The sequence below is a fragment of the Schistocerca gregaria genome, chromosome 3, assembly GCF_023897955.1.
Source record: "Schistocerca gregaria isolate iqSchGreg1 chromosome 3, iqSchGreg1.2, whole genome shotgun sequence".
NCBI lineage: Eukaryota > Metazoa > Arthropoda > Insecta > Orthoptera > Acrididae > Schistocerca > Schistocerca gregaria.
Window position 1 is genome coordinate 370,036,665 of NC_064922.1, and position 26,052 is coordinate 370,062,716.

At 38.1% G+C, this 26,052-nt stretch overlaps 1 protein-coding gene across 2 annotated transcripts in view; it reads left to right on the forward strand.

The window, feature by feature from the left end:
• The window catches only part of LOC126355260 (uncharacterized), a 378,424-nt gene that overhangs the window by 293,198 nt on the left and 59,174 nt on the right, over nucleotides 1-26,052 (forward strand). For both annotated transcript variants that reach the window (XM_050005547.1, XM_050005548.1), the window contains exons 10-12: nucleotides 21,049-21,117; nucleotides 22,580-22,707; nucleotides 23,618-23,755. In XM_050005547.1, coding sequence (XP_049861504.1) covers nucleotides 21,049-21,117; nucleotides 22,580-22,707; nucleotides 23,618-23,755 — 335 coding nt within the window. The remainder of the gene's footprint in view (nucleotides 1-21,048; nucleotides 21,118-22,579; nucleotides 22,708-23,617; nucleotides 23,756-26,052) is intronic.

Consider the following 26,052-nt stretch of genomic DNA (forward strand, 5'->3'; position numbering starts at 1 on the left):
AATTGACAAAGAGAAGTTAAATGAGACAATAAGAAAGAAACAGATAGTGGGAATAGTTGCACTGAATTTAAAATTATATAAATGTGAAAAATAAAATGGAAGTTTTCTTTGGTAAAAGATAACCAGCTCCAAAAGATAACTTTTGCACTGGTATTTGAAAATCAGTAATAATAAAAGGTGAAATGAAACACAACAAGTACACATTTAAAACGTTCAAAAGATGTTGGCGATACACTGACACTTAAAAGATACATTTTTCTGTCACTAGAAACTGGAAGGGCCTGCCATGGGATAAGGAATCAGCTGCTGAAAAGCAAAAGGTTGGCTGGTTAAGAGGGTAGGGATGTAAGGTTATAAGTATAGAGGACTAATGCAAAGCAGCGATGGGGTAAGAGTGGCTGCTGGGGCAGAAGATGGGGTGGGCAAAGGTGGGATTTAGTGACAATAATAGTTGTAGGGCAAAGAATGGTGTTGAAAGAAAGCCATAAGGGAAAAGAGGGAGTAAGAATATATGGAGATGAGAGGAAAAATAAACCTTCATAAGGTGGATTGAGTGGGGTGGACTTACAGGTGGTAGGCTGAGGAAATGTCAGAGCAGAGTTCATGATCTGGGAGAGGGAGATGGTTGAAGTTTCTTTGGGAGAGCATGTGGAGGATGTTTAAGTGGAGAATTGGTGGAATGTGTAGGTAAAGGTGCAGCAACATTTGAGGATTGGAAAGCAGAGGGGAAACAAGAGGATTATTGGAGTTCAGTTTGTGTGTGGTGTAGATTGTTTGAAGGTGCTCAATGTGAGTGAGGAGATACGGGAATGTGATGAGTTGGTAGGGGCTCCTTGTGGGAGAAGGTGGATGCAGAGAGTGAGGTGGTGTGCATGGTGTTCGAGAGTCTGGAGGGACTTATAGACAGTGGGAGGGGCGGATAACTACACAACATTTGCACAGCAAACGATGGGGTGGATTAGAGATATGTACATGTGAAGGACAGTGGAGGGATATAGTCTCCATGTTCAGCCAGTTAGTAGTTTTAATCCATTGGTTGCGTTCTATTGGTTGGTTATTTGGTGGGACTCCAATGTTAGTTGCCAGTTGAAGGTTAGTCCAAGATATTTTAGTCTGTTAATTAGCAGGTTGGGATGGTCATAAATGGTGTGACAGAAGTCTTGGAGACAGAATGTGGATAGTGCATCCTATAATTATTGCCTGGGTGTTGGAGGGGTTAATCTTAAGAAGCCACTGGTTACACCACAAGGTGAAGTGACTGATGTTGATTTGGGGGGACAAACCCGCCACTTCCTCACACATGCCACGTAGCTCACGAGAATCAACATTGTATTTACAATGCCTCCAGCAGTGCTATATTCCTACAACACACTGTTCCTAGTCAGGTGTGACAATGGGCGGAAACAATCCGTACCAGCCCAAAGTCATCCTACTTCTAGCGATTCTCTCCTCGCCGAAAAGTGCAGACTTATATTTTGTGTATAGTGCATCGGACGTTCCTGTTATTTATTTTCATCTCAGTGGTAGCACATGATTTAAGATATCACATATAACCATGTGTATTTCACACACAGACCAAAGAGTGCTCTTGCTAATGAGGCTGTCAGCTATTTCACATAGTTCAAAACTAGACAGAATGTGACTCATCTAGAAAGAATAAAAACGTTTCATTTCTCAGTTACAATTACTTTGGTGCTATGATGGGCATCCGACCACGAAGTTAAAATAAATAACTTTCCTATCCTGAAGAAGTAGACCACAAATGCAAAAGCGAACTCTGTAACCACGGAACAATCACTGGGAAGAACACCAACATCGAAATACTAGTACTACAAGCTCTACAACATCTCTACAAAACCCAGTTCTTTATTTCTGGTTGTCCTCAGTATGTGTTATTTTCAGTCAATTAAAACTTGACAGGAGCATCATAAATGCCTCACATTCAAAGTTGGGTGTGCATTTTGTAGCTCTTCAGAGTTTTCACCACGCCAAGTACTTCTAAGAGATGTGTAGAGTGTAACTTACCTACTACTGTTAACATTCGATTAAGAACATATGAAACAGTCGCCCTGTATTCTAAACAATGCCTACTTTGTGCGATCTTGGTTAGGATTCACAATTGCATCTAACAGGAGACAGAACTTCACTGATCTCAGTCCTAATTATGTTATAGAATGTCAAGTATTCAAAGCAGAAACACCTGAGTATTTTTGTTACACTGAATCACTAGTTAAGCTCCATTTCGACTCTTGGTGACCATTGTGGGTAATGCTGGATATCTGTTGACTTGCCAAGAAAGATCTCAGTACCCTTGCAGCAATTTGAAAGCAAACTTCAATGGTAGAAACTTGTGAGTAGACTTCAAGGTAAGTTCCATCAAAATATAACACCCAAGTTCACATCCCACTTCTCTCTGCAAGAGTGCCCCTCCTCCACAACACACACACTTTTCACTCTCATCTACCTTGAAATGGCTGAGCTGGCATTGTGAAGCAGACTCACAGGTGCACATTTCCTCTTGATGTTAATTCATGGATAACGAAACTTCCTATGTTATTTCAACGAGGTATTTTGTTGCCTGAAGTACATAATGTTCTCTGTAGGACGATGGTTCCCATCAGCCAAGAATGAGCTCAGATAACTCACCATATTCAGTAAGATACATAAGTACATGGATGAAATGTAATGAAATTATCAAATTTTTTCAAGTCTTAAAATATGGCTATTACTTTGATTTCAGATATTTTAATGTATGCATCATTTTGTTCAATTGCTCATATATACTCATTTTAAAACTTGAAATATCTGTGTATAAGGTATTTAATTCAAACCATCCACACATTGATATGATGTGAAAGACCAGACAATTCTCTCACTTTGCATCAATGCAAAAATAAAACATAAACGTTAAGTTTAACTGCAAAGGACTCATGAATATTTAAATTTGGTTTTTCAAGATTTATGCAAAACTCTTCATTGTTAAAAGGTACTGTAAAATGCTTGTAGGAAAAACTTTTGCTTCAATATGTTTATTAACTGAATCTATATCCAGGCTAACTGTCTATCTGCAGTAACTGTTTTCTTACAATTAATTGATACATTTTATCAGTAACTGTCACCATTCGCATTTTGTCAGTATCTTACTTAAACCTGTTTGTACAGTAAACATAATCGTCAGGAAACTTATGATAGTACAAAAATATTTATCATACTCAAAAAATTATCTTTTCCCTTGAATTGTGGTCTTGACGTATGTGATAGGATGCCTGCAGAAAATTTAAGTAAGATAGCTAGAAATGTTATCAAAAATTTCCAAAGTTTTCAACCCTGTGTGTGCTTTATGACTGAGCTTTGTAGCATCTAGCACAGAAGTTAGGCGCCTAAATCCTTCTGCTCCATAAAGAAGTGCTAAATAGCTGTTGTTATTCTCACATATACTGAGTGGTTTCACGTTTGTTCAAATAAATACATGTGTCAAAATTTTAATCGTTGTACTGAAATATTTGTAATGATTTTATTCAGACGTTTTGTATTCATATACATTGGTTTCTACAATAAAGTAATGGAAATAAATTAAGACAATATTATATTCTTTCATTTCTCTTTCATGTATACTAACTGTCCCTTAACATACGCAAAGCAAATAACGTCTATGCTGTAAGACAAAAAGTATTCAGAATGTACAATTACAAGTGAATTCGTTTATTAATTAGAATAAAACTTAAATTGTATTGTGCATAATTTTTGCACTGATGCGTTGCCACCATTTATTGTTGACCGAGGGAGGGAGGGAGGGTTCTCAGACAACGACAGACCAGCGTATTTTGTGCAGTTGGTGATAGTTGTTCAGTCTATCAGAACTTCCTGTTAAGTGTAGGAAGAGATAACAACCGCACACAAAGGAACTGACTTGACCCTCCAGCATGCGCACGTTTTTTTATTACACGAGCAGTCGCGCGACGCTTTTTGTGCGCCACTTTCGCTGCTCAGTTCTACAATTGTTTTCATATGCTCTCACATTAGTATTGATATTAATTAGTTTATTATTTTAACGGTAGATATAGTATCACTCAAAATTATACTAATAATATCGAAATAACAAATTTTATTGTGCAATTAACACAAATAATTTATTATGGAATCTAATCTAATCTAAATCCGCAACGATCTCGAAAAGCTTGAAGTTTCTCGTCAGTGGTTACAAACTCACCAATGCTGCACATACTTTTGCAATTGGTTACAAACTCATTCAGAATCAAACGTACTGCGCCCAACTCAGATCTTCTCCTCTCTTCTATTGCGCTTTTGTCGAAACGAATAGGCCTACAACGCAACAAGAAGAGAAACCGCTTGTGGCGCATCACAGCTGTTCCAATTTCGATCCCTGATCCATCGGTATTCCATAGTTCCATCCATTCCGAAGAGATAAAAGTAACCCAAGGAGTGCCAGTATTTCAATTCTCGTCGTTTCTTTTTTGTCTCTTTCTCTCTGATAGAAAGTTCTGGTTTGAGCTGTATATATTTGTTTGTATATTTCAGAATAGTATCGAATATTTCCACTTTAATTATCTTGAGGAATCCAGAAATCTCTGTTGTTACGTCCCTGGCAATAGATTTCGGCCCAGGAAAAAAATTTACACTATTTTTCCTTCCGCTTTGCTTGTGGCAGAACTAGCACTTTTCCTCCATTTAGAAGTTTTGTCTCTTCCCACAAACCAGTCACCAGTAACACCTGGTTGACAAGTATTATCTTCATTTTCAGCTGACTCATACTCTTTTACACTTTCAGTGTCATGGGCATTACGAGTAATTACTTCCACTTCCTCATCAATATCATCGCCCAATACAGTGTCTACATCTTTCATAAAATCTGGATCTTCATTCAAGAGCCATTCATGTCCCTTGTTAGTTAAATGCTTTCTTGCCCTAAAATAAGAAACTGTATTAAACACAGGCCATGGGAACGTTGTAAGTAAAATAACCACTATGTTCGAAGATGTAGAAAAATACTTACATGACCAGTCGTGCAGTGCACTGAGTGTACCAGAAATGACAGTGTTACACTAAATTCTCCATTTGACAAATCCCCTAGCACCGACAATTAGTGCAGTGTACATAACAGTTGTCAGAACAATAATGAAGGAATATGTCAAGTTTCAAAGGTTTCGACTGCTGCCAACATGTTGGATATGCATGCTCGAGGGTTAAATGGTGGCACAGGAAGGTTTTACATAAAACCATATCAGGGTTTAGTTCAGATCTTGCACAAAAAGTAATAACTGAACAACAGAACTGAAAGTAAATATGTAATGCATTACAATAATGCTACTTAAAGCTATAAATTGTCTGAATTTAGTCAGTTCAGTAAGTATGTTTTCCAGTCTTTATGTGATCATGTGGTGTATTTTTTTCCAATTGCAAAATATTGCTCCTGTTTTACAGTGGGACGATCTAGAATTGTGATCTCTGTAATACAGTTGTTCATTTGACCATGCACTTGATACATCATTATGTAGTATATCAGTTCATGATGGAAGTATGCTCTATGGTATATAGTAATTGTACTGAAACTTCTAAAGAAAAAGAACCACTGAGTAAGAGATGTGAAACAATACATGGGGCTACAGATAGGGATACACTGAATGAAATGCATTTGGCTGTCAGGAGAGCAACACATGCAGCTTTCAATGACTTCTGCAGCAGAATATAATTGAAGGATCCCTCACAAAATTCAAAGAAATTCTGGTTACATGTAAAGCATGTTAGAAGTATCAAAGTTAGTGTCCAGACACATATGTCTGAGACAGTGACAGAAGGTGAGGGTTACAAAGCAAAAGCAGGAACACTGAACTCAGTTTTCAAGTATTCTTTTACAAATGAAAATCTAGGGATATTGCCCCAGTTTCATTCTTATACCACTGCAAAGATTAATAATATAGATATTAATGAAAATGTTGAGAAACATCTGAAAATCACCAAAACTGAGCAAAGCTCTAGTGCCCCTACCTTTCATATTATTCTAAATTGAATTTGCAGATAGGTTAGCACTTCTTTTAACTATAATACATCCCACAAATAGAAATTGTGCCCAGAAGTTGGAAGAAAGAACAGGTCACAGCCATTTACAAGAAAGTTAGTAGAAGATTCTGAGCTAAAACATAATTAAATCTCTCAAAAAGGATGGCATCCGATATACTAGCCATCATTGAATCTGAAAATATAGATCAACTCATACTTTTCTCACATGCCATCCTGAAAGCCATGATTCAAGGGATTCCTGAAGATGCAGTGCGTTTTGGTTTCCAAAAAGCATTCAACTCCATACATCTACACTTACTGCCAAAAGTATGATTGTTTGGGATACCAAGTGAAATTTGGAACTAGATTGCGGATTGTTGGAAGGGAGGGCACAGCATGCTGTCTTAGAGGCAGTGTCATTGCCAGAAGTAGAGATAACTTTGAGTGTCCCCCTGGGAAGTGTTCTGGACCCTAGCTGTTAATGTTGTATGAACATGACCTTGCAGACAATATTAACAGTAGCCTCAGATTTTTGCAGATGGTGCAGTTATCTGTAATGAAGGTCAGTCTGAAAAAAAGATATCAGAAATTCAGTCAGATTTTGATAATTTTTCAAAGTGGTGCAAAGACTGGTAAATTACTTTAAATGTTTGAAAATATAAAATTATGCCCTTCACAAAACGAAAAAATTGTAGTATTCAATAACTTCAGTGCTAATGGGTTTTTTGTACTAAGCAGAACCAATTATCAGAAGCCATCCCAAAATACATAAAGACAATATTCTCATGGAACCAGTCATCACTTTCAATACTGCTCTACATATAAAATAGCAAAGTGTGCACACAAATACCTAATGGAACAATTTGAACTAAAGAACAGCAGACACAAAAAATTCCTTGGAATTATTACAAAAACTAAAAGATACACACATCTCATCAACTGAAAAACTTATATCCTTTGACGTGAAAGACATGTACACATCAGTCCTATTGCTCACATAACTAACATAATTAAAGAATAACTGATATCTATCTCTGAAACTCCAGACACCACCACAGAAATACTGACACAATTCATGGAAGCAGTCTTCAAGCAAACCTACTTTCAATTAAATAATTCATTCTATTTACAAATTTAAGGCTACCTAATGAGAAACCCAATCTTGTACACACTAACAAATATCTGAATGAATCATTGCATTAGAATGTATGAAGAAACCTGTACTATGTGCACCTAGTATATATAGAAGAACATATGGATAAATAGAAAGGCATAGAAATTTATGCAGATGAAAGAAACCTGTACTATGTACATCTAGTATATATAGAAGAACATATGGATATATGGAAAGGCATAAAAATGAATGTACATGTAAAAAAAAAGAAAACAGAAATCATACATTTGAAAATCGATCATTTAAATTAGTTACCAAAAATCACTTCATATCTATCACTAGAGACATGCCTTGCATGCATGAATAGGTGAAACATTTTTGGTACACACAAATGAAACATTCAGTTGTAAAAGGCAGATTTTTTTCTTACCTATATGATACATGAGCAATAATTAGCAGGATCTGTTTCTCATCAATTTCTGCATTACATATTACCCTCGCTACTGGTGAACGTAGCCTTCTGGAAAGACAACAAATGTCGTTCATGTACGACACAAAGCCACCCCACTTTCTAAGTATTGCATGACATAACCAGATATACACATTTAATGAGCAGTGGGTTTGTAATGGAGGTCCAGCAGCATGGACTTTCATTCTCCTGATCTTAATCTGTTATATTTCTGGCTATGAGGACATTCAAGGGATTGGTGTATTCCACCCCATCGATAATGTCCATGCATTACAGGAGCCTGTGTCCCATGAATGTTATCAAATCCATGGGTAGCCAGGCATGTTCACGAGTCAGTGAATCTTTTAGGAGGAGGGATGATGAATGTCTAAGATTGAGTGTCAACAGACAGGTGGATATCATAAGACAAGACGGCCCTTGCTTCAACAAGTACTTGATTCTGTAGAAATGTATATATGTTTTCCTGTATTTGATCAGTAATATGTCCTATTAGAATACAGATAACTTTTTTCACAAGAACACCCTTTATTTGTAGGATAACCATTTCTCATACTTAACATTATTGTATAAAAATAAGCAGAAAGTACAAAGTATACTGAATATTTCAGCCACACTTTTCAGCATTGCTTGTTTCCAATATTACCAATTTTTTTATCCACAACACCACTAACAGAATCAGTTTGCCACATAGCCGTATGTGAGTAATGAAATTGTTTAGAATCATGACCCCCAACAATAACTCCAGCAAGGGCAATGAATGCTCTATATTACACCTACGAACATTTTGAATCCCTTAAAAAGCTATCATTTGAATTGTCAGCTTTGCCATTTGACAAACAATTCATACCACACAAAACAGCTTGCAGAGATCAAGTCAAATGACCTCTTAAAAAGCAGTTGAAAGAAACTGCAAAAGAAAACGTTAACCCACAGTAGTGGTAGTGCATGTAATATGTCCCATTAAATTAAAAAATAATAACATAAATACACTGAAACAAAACAATTTATATAGCAGCCAGTGCTTTCTATCATTAAAAATAAAACTACTTGTTGTGAGCATGTGGTGTATTCAGATACAACAGATGTAACGAGCAGTCTATCTTCCTCTCTAATATAGATCAGGAACAACAGAGGGCATATAACACATCCTTGGGGAATGTCGGATATTATTTCTGTTTTACTCAATGACTTTCTGTCCATTACTATAAACTGTGACCTTTATGACAGGAAATCATGAAACCAGTCACACAACTGAGCCAATATTCCATAGCCACGCAGTTTAGTTAGAAGACGCTTGTGAGGAATGGTGTTGAAAGCCTGCTGGAAATTTAAAAATATGGAATCAATTTGACATCCCCTGTTGACAGCACTCATTACTTCATGAGTATAAAGAGCTAGTAGTGTTTCACGAGAATCATATTTTCTGAATCCGTACAGTTTATCTGTCAATAAATCATTTTCTTTGAGATAATTCATAATGTTCAAACACAGTATATGTTCCAAAACTCTACTGCAAATCGATGTTAGTGATATGGGCATGTAATTCAGTGGATTACTCCTATTTCCCTTTTCAGGTACTGGTGTTATGAGCAATTTTCCAGTCTTTAGGTACAGATCTTTCTATGAGTGAGTGATTGTATATAAGTGCTAAATATGGTGCTATTGTAGCAGCATACTCTGGAAGGAACCTGACTGGTATACAATTTGGACTGGAGACCTTGCCTTTACTGACTGATTTAAGCTGCTTTGCTACACTGAGGACATCTGCTCCTATGTTTGGACATCTTGGCAGTTGTTCTTGATTGGAATTCAGGAATATTTACTTCAACTTCTTTGGTGAAGGAGTTTCAGAAAACTGTGTTTAATAACTCTGCCTTAGTGGCACTAAATAAAAGAAGTATCCATGTAAGATACAGCATAATACTTTTTCAGATCAAATTTTTGAACATATAAGGGCATTCTGCAAATTAATGCTGCTGAATTTTTTAATTCTGTTCTCAATATTAGTTTAGGTATTACATGTTATCCATATTACTCAGTCAACTTCCCGACCTCACTGTCACAGGTTGCAGCCCTTTGCCACTAGAGTACTCCGAATTACAGCATGTAGCTTGACAGTATGCAGTGTGACTATGTCAGTGCATCAGAGTGCCTCAGAAAACTCAAAGCATGAATTCAAAAGTTTGGCCACACATAGAGCACCCTCTCCTTGAGCATGACAATGCTACATCGCACATGAGTGAAGTGACACCTGCAACAAGCCAACACCTTGGGTTCACTGCCACTGATCATCCTCCAAACAGTTCTGACTTGGCCCCATCTGATTTTCATATGTTTCCAAAGCTTAAAAGAACACCTTATAGGACTTCCATTTCATAATGATGAAGCTCTGTCAAATAAGTCAAACATTCTACAGTGATGCTAGCAACAAACTGGTGTCTTCTGGCAAGAAATGTGTTCACCTCCAGGGTGACCATGTTGAGAAATACATGTAGAATGAAGAATCAAAATTTATAATGTTGTTTTATGTAAAAATGTTTAAGATTTTTCACATAAAACCTTTGGAGGCATTACTTTTCAGCATGCTTCATATACAGGGTGTTTCACTAGTAATGTTACACACTTCTAGAGGTTGTAGAGGGGCTTTAGTAGATCAAGTTTTACATAGGAGCACATGTCCAGAAATGTCACACAATGACACTACAGAGCATCAAAGTTGTAGGCACCAGCCTGGCATGTACATATAGTCTGATTCTGTGATGATGTTACAAACTTTCTAGGATGATGAAGAAGGATAAATGTATCAATCTGAGGCGTAGATCCCTGCACAGGAAACACACAAGTCAAAAATAATAACCGACAGTAGAATACATGTACTGGTGCGGTTGTTACTAAAATTATAGGGTAGGCAACTTCCAAAGGTAGTAGTATGGGAAAAAAATTAGAAAAAATGTCTGGTAAACATGGGCTTAAAAATGCATACCTTAAGAGTTATGAGCACTTGTTCAGTAGTGGAGATGTCTTTCACAGTAATGACAGTGAACAAGTGCTCATAGCTTCTCAGGTATACGCTTTAGAGCTCTTGTTACTTGACTTTTTTGCTTGTTTTTGTCTGTACTACTACCTCTGAAAGTTGCCTACCCTACAATCTTAGCAGCAACAGTACCGGTGCACATATTCAACTGTCAGAGGCATCAGAACGGTTTTTCCTTATAATTTCCTACTCGTTTGTTTCCTTTACAAGGACACTTACCTCAAACTGATACATTTATCCTTCTCCACCATCCTAGAAAATTTGTAACACCATCACAGAATCACCCTGCATATATACATATATTTACAGGTACTGGCACTTATAGCTTCGACTGCGTAGCGTCATTGAATGACGTTTCCAGATCAGGGTTCCTGCACAAAATTCAATCTACTAAGTCCGCTCTACAACCTCTAGAAGTGTGTAATATGAACTGTGAAACATCCAGTACATACAGGGTGGTCAGAAACCGTTTGAAAATCTTCTAAGGTGCTGCAGGTTAGAGATGTTCAGAAATAATCGTTAAGAAAATAATTCAATATGTTGCACCATTTCCAATTTAATTAGCAGTGAAGTTAGTCAATCAGGCCATTGCACACACAAATTCAAGCTGTCCGTCAGAAATACCGCCACCAAACAAGAGAGAGATACAAAAATTGGACATGGGATGGTAGTAAGGATAAAGGCTGAGCAACCTCTTGAACTATCATCTGCACTATGAGAACAACTAACAGTAATTGTATCTGGTAGGACACTTGAATTTGCACACTCAGTTGCCTGGTTGCCTAACAACAATACCAATAACCTCAGAACTAGTGAAAAGTATTGAGCTTTATTCTTAACATTTATTTCTCAGCACAATCTACCCTTCAACACTCTTACAAGCTTCTCAGACTGTTCCTGACCACCCTGTATATATGTTCATACACACACTGCATAATCTAATAGAGACCCATATACTGTGCTGTATCCTGAACAGTTGCTGGCAGGATTAACAGGGGTTCACTTGTTTTCCAACATCAAATTAGTAGATACCCATTTACAACAGGCTGTGAACCTGAACACACAACAAATAATAATAGTATTAGGGATGTAAAGATGTGATAGATTACCATTTGGAATCGTAAGTGCTCCTACAATTTTTCAAACATGCTTATAGCAATTCATCCAAGGTATATGGCAGTGCATTAACTACTTGAATGATGTTGTAGTGATGTGATCTATTTTGGGCAACACTTGAAAAACCTTGAGGCTTTTTTAGTTGGTTCCAGTCAATGCTAACTGCAGCGACTTGATAAATATAGTCTATTTCAAACTAGAACTGAATATTTGGGGCAGTTATTAAGTAAATTGGAATTTATGCCATCAGCAGAGCATGTTGATGCCATAGATAAACTGCCTATGCCCAAACATTTGGAAGAACTTAGCTCATTTCTCAGTAAAGTTTTATATTATGACAAATATATTTGAAAGGTAGCTCTTATTGGCAACCCATTAAACTGGCTACATAGGAATGGTATCAGTGTCAAATAATCCATGCCCTGGCAGAAGGCCTTTATGTAATTAAAGCGATGCTTCAACTCCATACTAAATCTGGAAATGATACACCCACCAAAATACTCATGCTCACAAAAGGTATATTGTAATATGGTATTGATGCAATTCAGTACACACAAATGCTAATGACATAGATCAACCAACTGGAAACACCAGTAGAACATTATCAGTGGCCAATCTTAATTGTTCTCCAATTGAGACAAAGGCATCAGCCATTATTTTTGGAATCAAGAAATTTCATATGTACCTGCACAGTATGAAATTTCACTCAATCATGGACCATAGGCAACTGATTTCACTGTCCAGTTCCTGATTAAATGTTTACGTCACTGTGTAACTACCAGTTTTTTTAATCCACTGTTGTCCCATTACCCAAGATGCCAATGCCATCTCCTGCCTACATGTGGACCCAGTTATTCTGACCAACAGGAAAAAGTGTTCTTTCAGATTAACAACTGTGTGTGCCATTTGTTGGATGAGTTTCCCATCACATCCCACAAAGAAACCCAAGCAGACAGCAAGATCAGTTACATACTTTTTTGTCATTACTAACACAATATGGATGATCAGTTTACCAGTCAAAAACAGAGGACCCTGGCTCCCACATGTATTTTGCCTTATCCCACTGGAAGAGATGGCATACTATTCTTAGGTTTGAAAGAAACAAAATGTGGGGTTATCACTCTACACTTATCCACACTCAGGATCCATATCCTTCAATTGCACCATCAATCAAACTGGGGATTTGCCAAATGAAGCACTGCTTCAACATCATGTTTACTGGCAACACACAGACGCTGACACTGAATAATTAGTCTGAATTTGCAATGCCTCTGTCCAGAATGAGGCACCACATGTGCAGCATTTCCTATCATGTCCCAGTCCACTGTGCCCTTGGGAACATTTGCAGGTACATTACTATGCCTGTCCATTACATGCAGCAATGTGTCTGTTGGAAGTGGATGCACTATCTAATTTTGCGTATGTGGCACAAATGTCAACAACTGCCATGTGGGCTGTGATTCAGGCCCTAACCATATTTTTCCTGCTAAGGGAGCTCCACATACCATAGTGTTGTGTAATCTGCATTTACTCATTTTTGACAGCATAATGGTATTCAGCATCATTCCACCTGATACCCAGTTCTGAGATGAAAAAATTGGCCATGATGTTCAAGATGGATGACTAAGATCATGTGGGCAATTACTACCCTGATTAAGCTTCATTGCCACCCACCTGTGCATGTTAACCACGTTCTGTTACCCCTTGAGTACTGGTGCCACGTGCTATTTGATCTCCTGCACAGTGCCCAGCGTACACAGAGCCCATGCATCATCCCATGTTACCATATGTGTTCCCACATCTCAAACACACTCCCCTGTATCCCCAGATGGACTCAGCACATTGTCATAAGAAACAAGGGGCCTCAAATGTTTAAAATTGCTGTCACTCAGGACCAGCTGACCTGCCACTGGAATCATATGTTGTCAAACCACCACACGGACCACATACACCCAAAAATTACAGCACAGTCCCTGTCCAACCACCATCCATGACTAATGCCACCAATTCCTTGGAGTACCAGCTGATATCTTGTTCTTCAACATGGGACCAAACAGTGGTGTCCCAAAACTGAATGTGGGACCTCATGGAGATGGGTTAGTGTTCCCTGTCCACAACCAACTCTTGGCCCATACCAGCTGAGACAACTACCAAGATTCTATATACAGAGGAGGATGCATGGAGTACCACAACCAAAGCCCTTCATCCCATCATGCCCTTGGCATGAATACTATCAGCTTACCTCCTCCTTATGTTGCTGGTCCAGACCACACCTGACATTATCAGCCTTATGCATCAGTTAAAGAAGACAGAGATCTAGGGACTCCACTGCACAGTGATACTAGTACTAACAATCCAGTGAGTAAAAATACTGTATGCATATCACACCACACATTTTGTTTCCTTGAACTGTAACAGATATGTAAAATAGACACCATACTAGTCAGATCCAACTGCTGTCATTTATGAAGCTTCAAAGTTTGCACAGAAATTGTCTTTTGATAATGAACCTATTTTTGTATTATGATTTCACACCAGAGATTATTGGACTGTTGTTATGCTCACTCTTTTTTTTGAAAGTTTGAAATCAGGAGATGTTGCAGATCTGTTGCACTCACACATATCATTCACAATGCACAATGCTTTGGTGTACCTACGGAGATATGAATGTAGGTTATACGTGCTTATATTTGAAAAGTCTTATGTGCATAGCTTTTGGAGCCTTAGTAATTCCAATAATGGTAGTAATAAAAGTTGATGTTTTCTGTACATAGTATAGCTACTGACTTGGCTATGCAAGGATAAAAGAGGAACATCTCATGTGATGCAGTTGAGAATTTTGGCCTGTATATTAGGGGATGAACAGAGACCACACATAATTCCAACAAAATACTTCTACCATTTGTTTCCCTTCAAAATCTATTCAGCAGTAGAATGTTTTTAGACATGTAGTTATATTAAAAACAAAGATTCCAAGACTTACCAAGCGGGAAAGCGCCGGCAGACAGGCACATGAACAAAACACACAAACACACACACAGAATTACGAGCTTTCGCAACTGGCAGTTGCTTCGTCAGGAAAGAGGGAAGGAGAGGGAAAAATGAAAGGATGTGGGTTTTAAGGGAGAGGGTAAGGAGTCATTCCAATCCCGGGAGCGGAAAGACTTCCCTTAGGGGAAAAAAAGGGACAGGTGTACACTCGCACACACACACACATTGTGGTAAGTCTTGGAATCTTTGTTTTTAATATATTTTCCCATGTGGAAGTTTCTTTCTGTTTTATTAGACATGTAGTTATGTGTATGAAATTCCAGTCTGTAAGCTGAAGTGGCCTGTGCCAGGTCGGGTGTGGAAGAACTTACACCCAGGTAGACAATAAGCATTAGATTTATTAAATAAAACATAAATCAACTCACTTCTGTTCTGGAGTATTAATTAACAAGAAAACAATTTGTTTATAGTCAAAGTAACTGCCTCAGTTTATACTTCTGGTAGGCCAAGAAAAAGTTCAACAGCATGCCTAGAATGGCTACTTCATTGACTATCAGATAAAGTCTATGTCTTAACAACAACAAGCCAAGATACCAAAGTCTGGGATGACTAAGCATCGAGAGGCCAAGTTGCAGTGTAGGAAGAACCAGGACTGTTGGCAGCTCTTATGGTGGTGTTCCCGGGTTGGTGAGCACGCCTCAGCTGCTGCATTTGTGTCAAGTGTTAGCTTCACTACCAACAAGCAGAGGGATTGTACATGAACTATTTCTGGCCATGTGATGGGGCAGAAGCAAATAAGTCCATGCCAGCTGCACCTCCTAGGAGCAAATGCTGCTGCTGTCGGTCAGGGAGTCAAGTGTCCTAAGTTATAGAGGTGGCATCCTGAGTTATACTCCATAACATACCTTGTGTTATTGCTATTTTTGTAAGGGAGCACATTGTATGGACTCTTATTGTTGTGTCCCCTATACTACTGTGTGTAGGCAACTTGTGGCACAGTTCTGTTTTGTTGGTGGGCTATATGTCCAGACATAGCATAAGGCTGGTTGTCATATCTGCCGTCCACCCATCCAAGTTGTGCATGTCAAGGTACAGCCTGACGACAATATGAAATATAAACTCTCATTCAGGAAGTAACAAATACTTAATTGGTTAACACAAGAAGTAAACTTATTGGAAGTCAACGGCTTTGGTGAAGTTTTACATATAAGTAGAATCTTCCTTTTTTTAAAAAAAAAAAAAAAACTCTCTATTTAATCTGTAACCAACAAAGTAAGAAATGTATTCACTGCAAACAATACTTAACCAGTCCAAGAATAAGAAATCCCTAATAAGAATAAAACAGCACTCTCTCTCTCTCTCTCTCTCTCTCTCTCTCTCTCTCTCTCTCTCTCTCTCTTACACGCACGCACACACACACACACACACACACACACACACACACACACACACACACTCACAAATGCACTTGTGACACAACACTACACAAGGATAATAATCAATGTCATACAAGGTGCAGATAAGAGAACCATAGGCTGCTTGACAGATGTATAATACCTTCCTTCAGCACAGCATCAAATTCTGCCTTTTCAATGGCTAAGCAGTCAGCAGAAAGACATCTGGGTCTACACGAGACAGGTGGTGCATCAGCAGTTTTAAAATGGTGTACTGTGTTGTGACATACCTCTTTAGGTGACCCATGCAGTCACATGAGGGCCAGAAACTGCTGCAGTAGGCCCACAATAATCTTGGTTGTGGGCAATGCAGCACTACATCAGAAACCTGGAACTGTGAGGCCAGTGATACTGTTGATGATTGGCTCCAGTGTTGTGCTCTGTTACATATACAGTTGTGAAGTCCCACACAAAGACACAACGCTACCCCAGATCTAATTTCATTCACTGAAAGCATCTGTAAAGAAGAGTTGTTCACTGCAGACAGGCAGAACAATGTTAGTGGTGAACAACTGTGTAATAAAGTTCAAGGAAATATGCATAAATCAGACCCACTATCCACTGCATACTTCTGGTCTAACTTCCTTATAAACATATGCTGCAATCATGCTCAGCGTTTGGGTGATGCAGCTATGCCCGATTGTTGCTGGCATTTGGGTGGGTGCAAGATGAGGTGCATTTGTGCACCTTATCCCTAGATCAATAATGATACCAACAGATGGAATGTTGACCTGCCCAAAAAGTTCAAGAGGTTGTGGAAGAGTGGATTCTTGACCTCTTGCAGCAACAGTTTCTGTTGCACTTATGATCACACTGAGATAACTGTTCACTGATATATTTGGTGAGCACATTAACATTGGCTGCAAGATTGTCATCATCCGCGTGTGTTATCATTGTTGGCAATATGCTGCTATGCGATTCTGTCACCAAACGTATTGGGGCAGATGTCACTGCAACCATTATCTTGTCAGCCAAGTCAGTCACTGCATCCAAGGGCATATTGTAATTGCATTTACTTGCCATCGTAGGTGGCTACTCTGTAATGCACATAGCAAATTATTGGGGAAGGTGCCAGTGTCAACCTTGGTCCTCAAGTGTCTCAGATACAGTGATGGCTTCCAGTTGCCAATATCTTCCTGAGTCATAACTTGCCTAATGCACTCTTCTTTGGGTAAAGAGACTATGCATCAATTCCATCTTCAGTTTCTCACAAGAGTTTGTTGTAGGTGGCATGATTATCACATCTTAAATTTCACCAGTGTACTGATGGTCTATTGAGTCATCACCATTGCAAAATTGTAGAACACATTTTGATCACTACAAATGGAAATTGATCTCCACTTGTTGAAACCACAGTACAGGTTTTTGCAGCATTTTGTGGCCTGATGGTTTGTAAATGCTCAGCAGGTCTGGAAATTGATGGTTCTATCATAGTTGGTATATCAGTTATGGCACAAAGCTTGGTTTACAAGTAGAGATTCAGTTCTTCCTATGGTCACCACTTGTTAGCTGGCTGCCATGTCTGCTGCCTGACCATCCAAATCAAGGTCTAGCCTGGCTGATATACTAAATATAAGTTCCTGTACAGAAATGAACAAAAACTTTATAGCTTGAACAGCAAGTGATGTTGCTGGGAGTCAACAGTTTCAGAGAAGTTCTACATACAAGTTGAATCATCTCTCTAGAAACATAAATAACTCTCTGTTTAGTGTGCAATGAGGTCAGATAGGTCATGGAAACCAGCAATATCCCTTTCTAAGGAACCATTCTGGAATTCTCCTTGATCAATTTGGGAAAACCTAACTCATTTGCATGAATTGCTATGGTCACTCTAGAGAGTCTTGTACTGGTATTCTAAGCTCTCCAGAATAAAATTCATCCATTAGCTGCAAATATATTTTTATTATGAGTTACCAGTTTTGACAAATTAATCTGTCATCTCCATAAGCTTCATAATTTTTACCAGATGTCAATATCTTCTTCATAGTAGCACAATGCCATGGGATGTCCAGAAATGTTCATATTGTATGTGATTATTGTAAACCCAGATTGCCAATTTACAGTTACTGAATCTCCTTTATGTACCTGTTATTCTAGCAACAAGATTCTAAGTATTTACCTGAGTGTTTACCTGCTACAGAGTAGTCTGCATAGCTTTCCTATGATGATAGTTTTAATGGATCCCTAGGTTCACTTAATTGATGGTGCAAGAGTCCAATGTATTACAGACTTTTAGTTCTATATATAAAGTAAAGGAAAGGCACCTGTAGCAAACTGATATGTGAAACAGAGAATCACACAAAGAAAACAGTATCTACACCAGCTTTTGAACTCTTGTTCTTCCACTAGCAAAAGTATACACAATCACTAAATGACCACACAAACACCCAAACACACACTCCTGCTGCTGTAGCAAGATTGACTATTGTTATCATTTATTGAGAGCAGTTAACTACAGAAATGGAGGTGGAGAGGAGGTAGAAAAGAATGCATGAGGCAAGGGGGGGCTAGTGGGATAGTATTAGGCAGGTCTTTTGACAGATGATTCAACAGCTGCACAACAAAATGAAATGAGTTCAAATGGTACAGCATATAAGATATAGGAAGAGGGAGAGGAGGATGGAAAGTGAGAGGAGGAAAGGATAGGAAGATGGAGATGAAGAGGGAGCCAGGGAGGCTAGAGAGAAAGGGAGAGGGATGGGCAAGGAGGAGGAAGAGAAGAGAGAGAGAGAGGTGCGAGGGGGGGGGGGGGGGCAGAATTAAAATTTTTGCTACAATTAAGAGTGTAAGGAGGCAACCATGGTCTAAGGGTAGTGTCTTTTACTATAAATCAAAATGCCCTGGTCCCATGTTTGGTTCCAGCCACTGCTTACATACTGAATAAAAATTCTCAGGAACACCAGCCAAAGACTTCCAGTATAAGGAGGCAGCCTTGTTCTAACAACAGCCTAGTCAAAGAAGGTGGAAGACTGGCCAGAGTTTCAGTGGCAAAAGATTCCAGATTAGTTCCCAATTTGGATCTCCAGGAGGGGACTGACAAAGAGGAGGTAACCAAACCAAAAAGATTGAATCACCAATGAAAGTGCAACATTCTATGAGCCAGAGAGTGGAATCTCGGTAGTCTGATTGTGTTCAGGAAGATAATATGTGAAATCTCAGTTTTATGGCTATAGTAAGGAAGCTAAAAAATCTGCAAAGGGAAACGCAAAAACTTGGAAGTCAGTGAAGTGAAATGGAAATAATATAGGGATTTCTGGCCAGATGAATATATATGAACATCAGCAGAAAAGGGTACAATGGGAGTAGCATTCTTTATGCATAGCAATATAGGGCAAAGAATGCATTACTGTGGACAGTTCAGTGATTGGGTTATTCACGCCAGAATTGACAGGGAACCAGTGCCATCAAAACTAGTTCAGGGATGCATGCCAATGTCATAAGCAGAAGATAAAAAAGATGTGGATAATGAACAAGTAATTCACCATGCAAAGGAAAATGAAAATGTAATAGTCATGGGGGACTGGAACACAGTAGTAGGCGATGTAATGTAAAACAGAGTTACGGGAGTATATAGTTTTAATAGTAAGAATGAGAGACTAGAAACACTGATTGAATACTGGAATAAGGTTCAGCTAGTAATAAGGAATACATTGTTCTAAAATCACAGGAGGAGGAGGTATTCTTGGAAAAGACATGAAGATATGGGACAATTCTGGCTGGATTATATCATGATCAGACAGAGATTCCAAAATCATCTGTTGGATTGAAGGCATACTCATTAGCAGATATAGACTCAAATCAAAATTCAGCAATGATGAAGAGTAGACTGAAGTTTAAAGAATCATCTGGAGGAATCAGCATGGAAAGAAGTGGGATAGTGCAGTGTGATAGTGAAGAAAAAAAAGAGTCTGAGATCTAATATGAAAGACAAGTCTCAAAGGACACTGATTAGCATGAGCTGAAATTATAAATGCATTAACCTCTGACTGCAAGGATGGTCTTCATTTTCTTTCCCGCATTATCAATTTCACAACTACCAGCCCCATCTCTAGATGCAACATGTACATACAGCCAATCAGTGTTAGGTATAATTTCCTCAGAATCACAGGTTTTTGTCATTATCATTCAGAAATATGTGCAAAATCCAGTGTCTACAACACCATCCAGAAAATAACTAAACAGCAAATGACATTCTCTTTTACAATTCCCATTTCCTGGTATGGATTGTGTATATTTAAGCTTTATATCATGATGGGAGGTGGGAATGCAGTCATGTAATGTGTCAAAATTGTAAATTAATTAGCCTCTGACTGCAAGGATGATCTTCAATTTCTTTATCAAATTATCAGTTTTGGGACTACCAGCCATATCTTCAACTGCACTTTGTATATGTAAATCTAATTTCCTTGGGATCAAAGCTTGCCATCATCACCAGTGAGTAATAAATGCAAAAATCTGTATCAACAACACCAAACAGAAAATGACACTTCCAACATTAAATATTAATAAACATTGACACGCATGTTAAAAAATCTCTACAAGCTATCTGAGACAATACATACATTTTCAATCACAACAACCTCTGGGGGAAATGTATGGTACCTGTCATATGTGTGTAACAACTTATTTATGTTCTGAGGGGCAATTCTGAAAATTTGTGAGCACATGTGTGTGTGTGTGTGTGTGTGTGTGTGTGTGTGTGTGTGTGTGTGTGTGTGTGTGTGTATGTGTATGTGTGTGTGTGTGTGTGTGTGTGTGTGTGTGTGTGTGTGTTTGTCTGTCTGTCTGAGTGTTTGCACATAAACAGATCACACTATGAGATTATATTCTTCTTGTAATTTTACTTTTTCAGAAAGAAGGATAGCCTCTTCACAAGGTGAGCCAGTTTTTTGGACTGAAGAAGGGCGTTACCTGGCAGCATGTGAGTAGAAGTTCTTTTATTTAATGTGAAGTTTGGTTATAATGACTGTGATGTACATAACCATTACAAACTAGCTAGTGAGCTAGCTATGTAATCTGCCTTCCCTGTTTTCTAATCCCTACCACCAGTAATTAACAATAATTAAAATACATTCCACGCCTACTCTGAAGGGTTACACTTAAGGAACATAACTCATATCTTAACATGGTAAGATGCCAATACAATGAGTGATACAACTGCACAATTTGGTGCTTTAACAATTGCAATACTATACAACACTTTCCCTGTTACGTATTTCACAGCAGTGATAGAATTAGTCAAAACACAAGAATCTGTATAAGCATAGTGTGAGTTGTTCATGCATTTGTACAGAGATGGCACTGATACAAAAAAATATATGTTTTCAATATGCTGATCCAAGATTTACAATTGTTTAAGTCAAATTTAGACCATTGTTGAACACAAATAATGAAAAATATGAAGGAACAACATGCGATATAGCTTAATATTGAGAGGTCAATAGGCTCTCACCTTTGTGCAGGTAGGGAAAGTTGCATTTAAGATGAGGACCTCCCGTAGATTGTGATTTTTTTTTATAGATATTGAACAAAACTCTTAATTGGGTACACCACCTAAAAGCTACTATAAGAAAATGTTCTGGCCAGTGTTAGGAAAGATTCTGACCAATGAATCCTTATGTTGCCTGTCCATTTTGTTTTCTGGTTTGCCACTTATATACTCCCATCAAACTCTGAATCTACTCTGTTAATATCAGCTTACATGAGTCCCATACTTTCTGTGATTTCCAGCTTTAATCAGCATTTAATACTTAATAAATTACGGCCAGAATCCAAAAATGTTCCAGGAAATGTTTTACAGTTTAAAATCTGGCTTCTAAATTTTTATATTATCATTAAATAATTTATTTGAAACTCTCCAGAGTCACCAGGTCTGTTTGAATGCATACAGCCATATTTCATGTTTTATAAACCAAGTGTTATCAACAATTTTCCCAATGCAAAATTTTACCAAGCAATTTCTCAGTTTATTCCTTTCCCTCATTCTGTGTACCCCTCATATTTTTCTTTCTCTATCTCTTCCTTTTGTGGAATTCCATTCTCCAGTCACAGTGAGATTTTACCTCCCATAATACCTGAAAAATTATTTTTTTAAATCTCGTTACTCTTTTTTTTTTTTTTTTTTTTTTTTTTTTTTTTTTTTTTTTTCAGTCTCTTAAATCATCTCCAGAGAAAGTAGGCATACTTATTTCTAATACAGTGGATCATGGCTTTTCACTTAACTTGTCTTTGTGTAATGATAATTAGGTAATGTAGCTACAGCGTTAAACTAGTCCTGTTCTCATGGAGTATTTCCAAGTTAAATCTTGTAAAACTCAACTAAAAAGTTTTTATATCACCGAGTTATTTTATTAATAACAGTACAGATTTCTTTTCTTTTCTAGCACTTGGTGATCCACTCATAAAGGGATTGAAAGAAATAGCAGACAAGAGACCACAAGATCCTGTGACTTATCTTGCAACATATCTCTTCAATGCTGCAAACAATCACAAGTCTATTAGTAATATGCAGGTACGTATAACATATTTTATATTCTTCAAAAGAGTATATACTAAAATCAACTTATATGACAGCAGAGGTACTTGAACTCATTTCTCAGTCTCATTTCAAAACTTGACTTGCCACCATCTCTCTCCTTCTTTTACAAATCCCACAGAGATTTTCTTCCTAACATTATAATACCACAAAGTCCAGAAGAAAGACTGTTTGTAAGAAAAGACAAGACACCCTTTTTGTTGGTTGCAAAATGAAATCACTATTGTGAAGTAAACAAATTTGTGTAAAAAATAATGTGTATAAATAGAACTCAAGAAGTGCCATATGCCATCTATAAGTATGAAAAGTACATAGATAAGTGAGGTGAGTGTTGGCTGAAATTGCAATTATCTACCCCCCATCCCCAAAAATGAGGTAATAAAAATCCTCACCGCAGTTTGCTGACTGGACATTCAATATACTGCAAACTAAATCTTATAAGGCAAAATTTTTGTGTACTGAGTTGTGCGCTTGTCATTTGTTACTTCATCTGAATCAAAGTGAAGCCAATGTCCCAGAGTATTTTGGATATATTGTAAATTAAAAGGTTATAGAAACATGATCAAACTACTTTATTCATCACACACCAACAGCCATTTGGTGAGTTAATTATGGATAGTCATAAGTGGAAAAATCATTTAAAATCCATTGTTTGCCTAATATTTGTAGTAACCCTCACCCCCCTCCCCAACATATGATTTGCTTTTGCTTCATCAGAGGTTTTGGTTTAAATGTTAAATCTCCATTAACAAGGTTTTTGTTAGTTTATTTCAGCAGCACATTGGTTTTAGTCTACATGTCAATAAAATAACAGCTTGACATTAGAGGTTTATTTAGATCTATGTGTGACAATATTGCTTTGACAGAAATAAAGTACATTTCACAGGAAAACGACAGGCTGATAGCACCACCACCACCAGCAAAGGGACGTCTAGAAGCTGCTCCCATACCATCTGACATGGACCCACAAGAGCCAGATATTGAGGAGGTGCCAGAAACACCAGAAAAAAGTGCAATAGACAGAGTAAGTGATTCTGTATCTGGTCCCCATAATAACAACTACTACTCATACATTAATATTGTATTCCATAAATCAATCAAAGGTCTCATTTATCCTGTCATACAACATTAACACGTTGTTATTAGTCACCTGTTTCCAAAGCTGTTTCACAAAGGAAGACTGCACTGTAGTTCCTTCTCTAGATTGTCGCACAGATGACAAAATGGTAGATATCAAAATAGATGACAGAGGGGTAGAGAAACAATTAAAATCGCTCAAAAGAGGAAAGGCCACTGAACCTGATGGGATACCAGCTCGATTTTACATGGAGTACGTGAACGAAAATTGCTCCCCTTCTTGCAGCAGTGTACCATAGGTCTCTAGAAGAGCGTAGCATTCCAAAGGATTGGAAAAGGGCACAGGTCATCCCCGTTTTCAAGAAGGGACATCGAACAGATGTGCAGAGCTATAGACCTACATCTCTAACGTCCTTCAGTTGTAGAATTTTGGAACATATATTATGTTAGAGTATAATGACTCTTCTGGAGACTAGAAATCTACTCTGTAGGAATCAGCATGGGTTTCGAAAAAGATGATCATGTGAAACCTAGCTCGTGATGTTTGGCCACGAGACTCAGAGGGCCACAGACACGGGTTCCCAGGTAGATGTCGTGTTTCTTGACTTCCGCAAGGTTTTCGATACAGTTCCCCACAGTTGTTTAATGAACAAAGTAGGAGCATATGGACTATCAGACCAATTGTGTGATTGGATTGAAGAGTTCCTAGACAAGAGAATGCTACATGTCATTCTCAATGGAGATAAGTCTTCCGCAGCAAGAGTGATTGCAGGTGTGCCACAGGGGAGTGTTGTAGAACCTTTTCTATTCGCAATATACATAAATTACCTTGCGGATAACATCGGGAGTTCACTGAGGCTTTTTGCAGATGATGCTATGCTATATCAAGAGATTGTAACAATGGAAAATTGTACTGAAATGCAGGAGGATCTGCAGAGAATTGATGCATGGTACAGGTAATGGCAATTGAATCTCAATGTAGACAAGTGTAATGTGCTGTGAATACATAGAAAGAAAGATCCCTTATCATTTAGGTACAAAACAGCAGGTCAGCTACTGGAAGCAGTTAATTCCATAAATTATCTGGGAGTACGCATTAGGAGTGATTTAAAATGGAATGATCATATAAAGTTGATCATCAGTAAAGCAGATGCAAGACTGAGATTCATTGGAAGAATCCTAAGGAAACGCAATTCAAAAACAAAGGAAGTAGGTTACAGCACACTTGTCCACCCACTGCTTGAATACTGCTCATCAGTGTGGGATCTGTGCCAGATAGGGTTGATAGAAGAGATAGGGAAGATCCAATGGAGAGCAGCACGCTTCGTTACAGGATCATTGAGTAATCACAAAAGCGTTACGGAGATGATAGATAAACTCCAGTGGAAGACTCTGCAGGAGAGATGCTCAGTAGCTCAGTACGGGCTTTTGTTGAAGTTTTGAGAACATACCTTCGCCGAGGAGTCAAGCAGTATATTGCTCCCTCCTACGTATATCTCGCGAAGAGACCATGAGGATAAAATCAGAAAGATTAGAGTCCACACAGAGGCATACAGACAATCCTTCTTTCCACAAACAATATCAGACTGGAATAGAAGGGGGGACTGATAGAGATACTCAAGGTACCCCAGCCACACACCGTCAGGTGGCTTGCGGAATATGGATGTAGATGTAGATGTAGATGTAATTTTTGAAATCTATTGGCTGCACTCTCCACTACATCATGCAAATATACTCTGGTCCATGAATGATGGCAATTTGCACACATCGAGAAACAGATGGGGATTGCATTGTTGGTGGTTCCAAGCGAAAGTTGAGGTACATGCATAAATGTGCTATGTGCTTCATGTAAGCATGTATCCTGCAAATTATGTTTCTCACTTGTTTGTGTAGTATGTTGCTGCCAATCACCAGCATCTGTGGTAATTCACAACAAATGGAATAAAAATTCACTAAATACCTCACTGTGATCATGTTTAATGCTAGCAATGGATAAGACATTCACAGCAGAGGGCTCAGAACACTACTGCACACTCACTGGCTGTCAGAGAATGTTTGATGTAGGTATGCGGAATGATCCCAAATTCGACCACCATCATTTGCGACTCCAACTACAGTATTTGATGGCAATATTTTTAGTTACATAATTATGACTAAGCAGTGTGAATGAGCTTATTTAGTGGATGAATTTGCTTTGGATGGCCTATATTTAAACACGTAAAAATCTGTAAAATTCAACAAGAT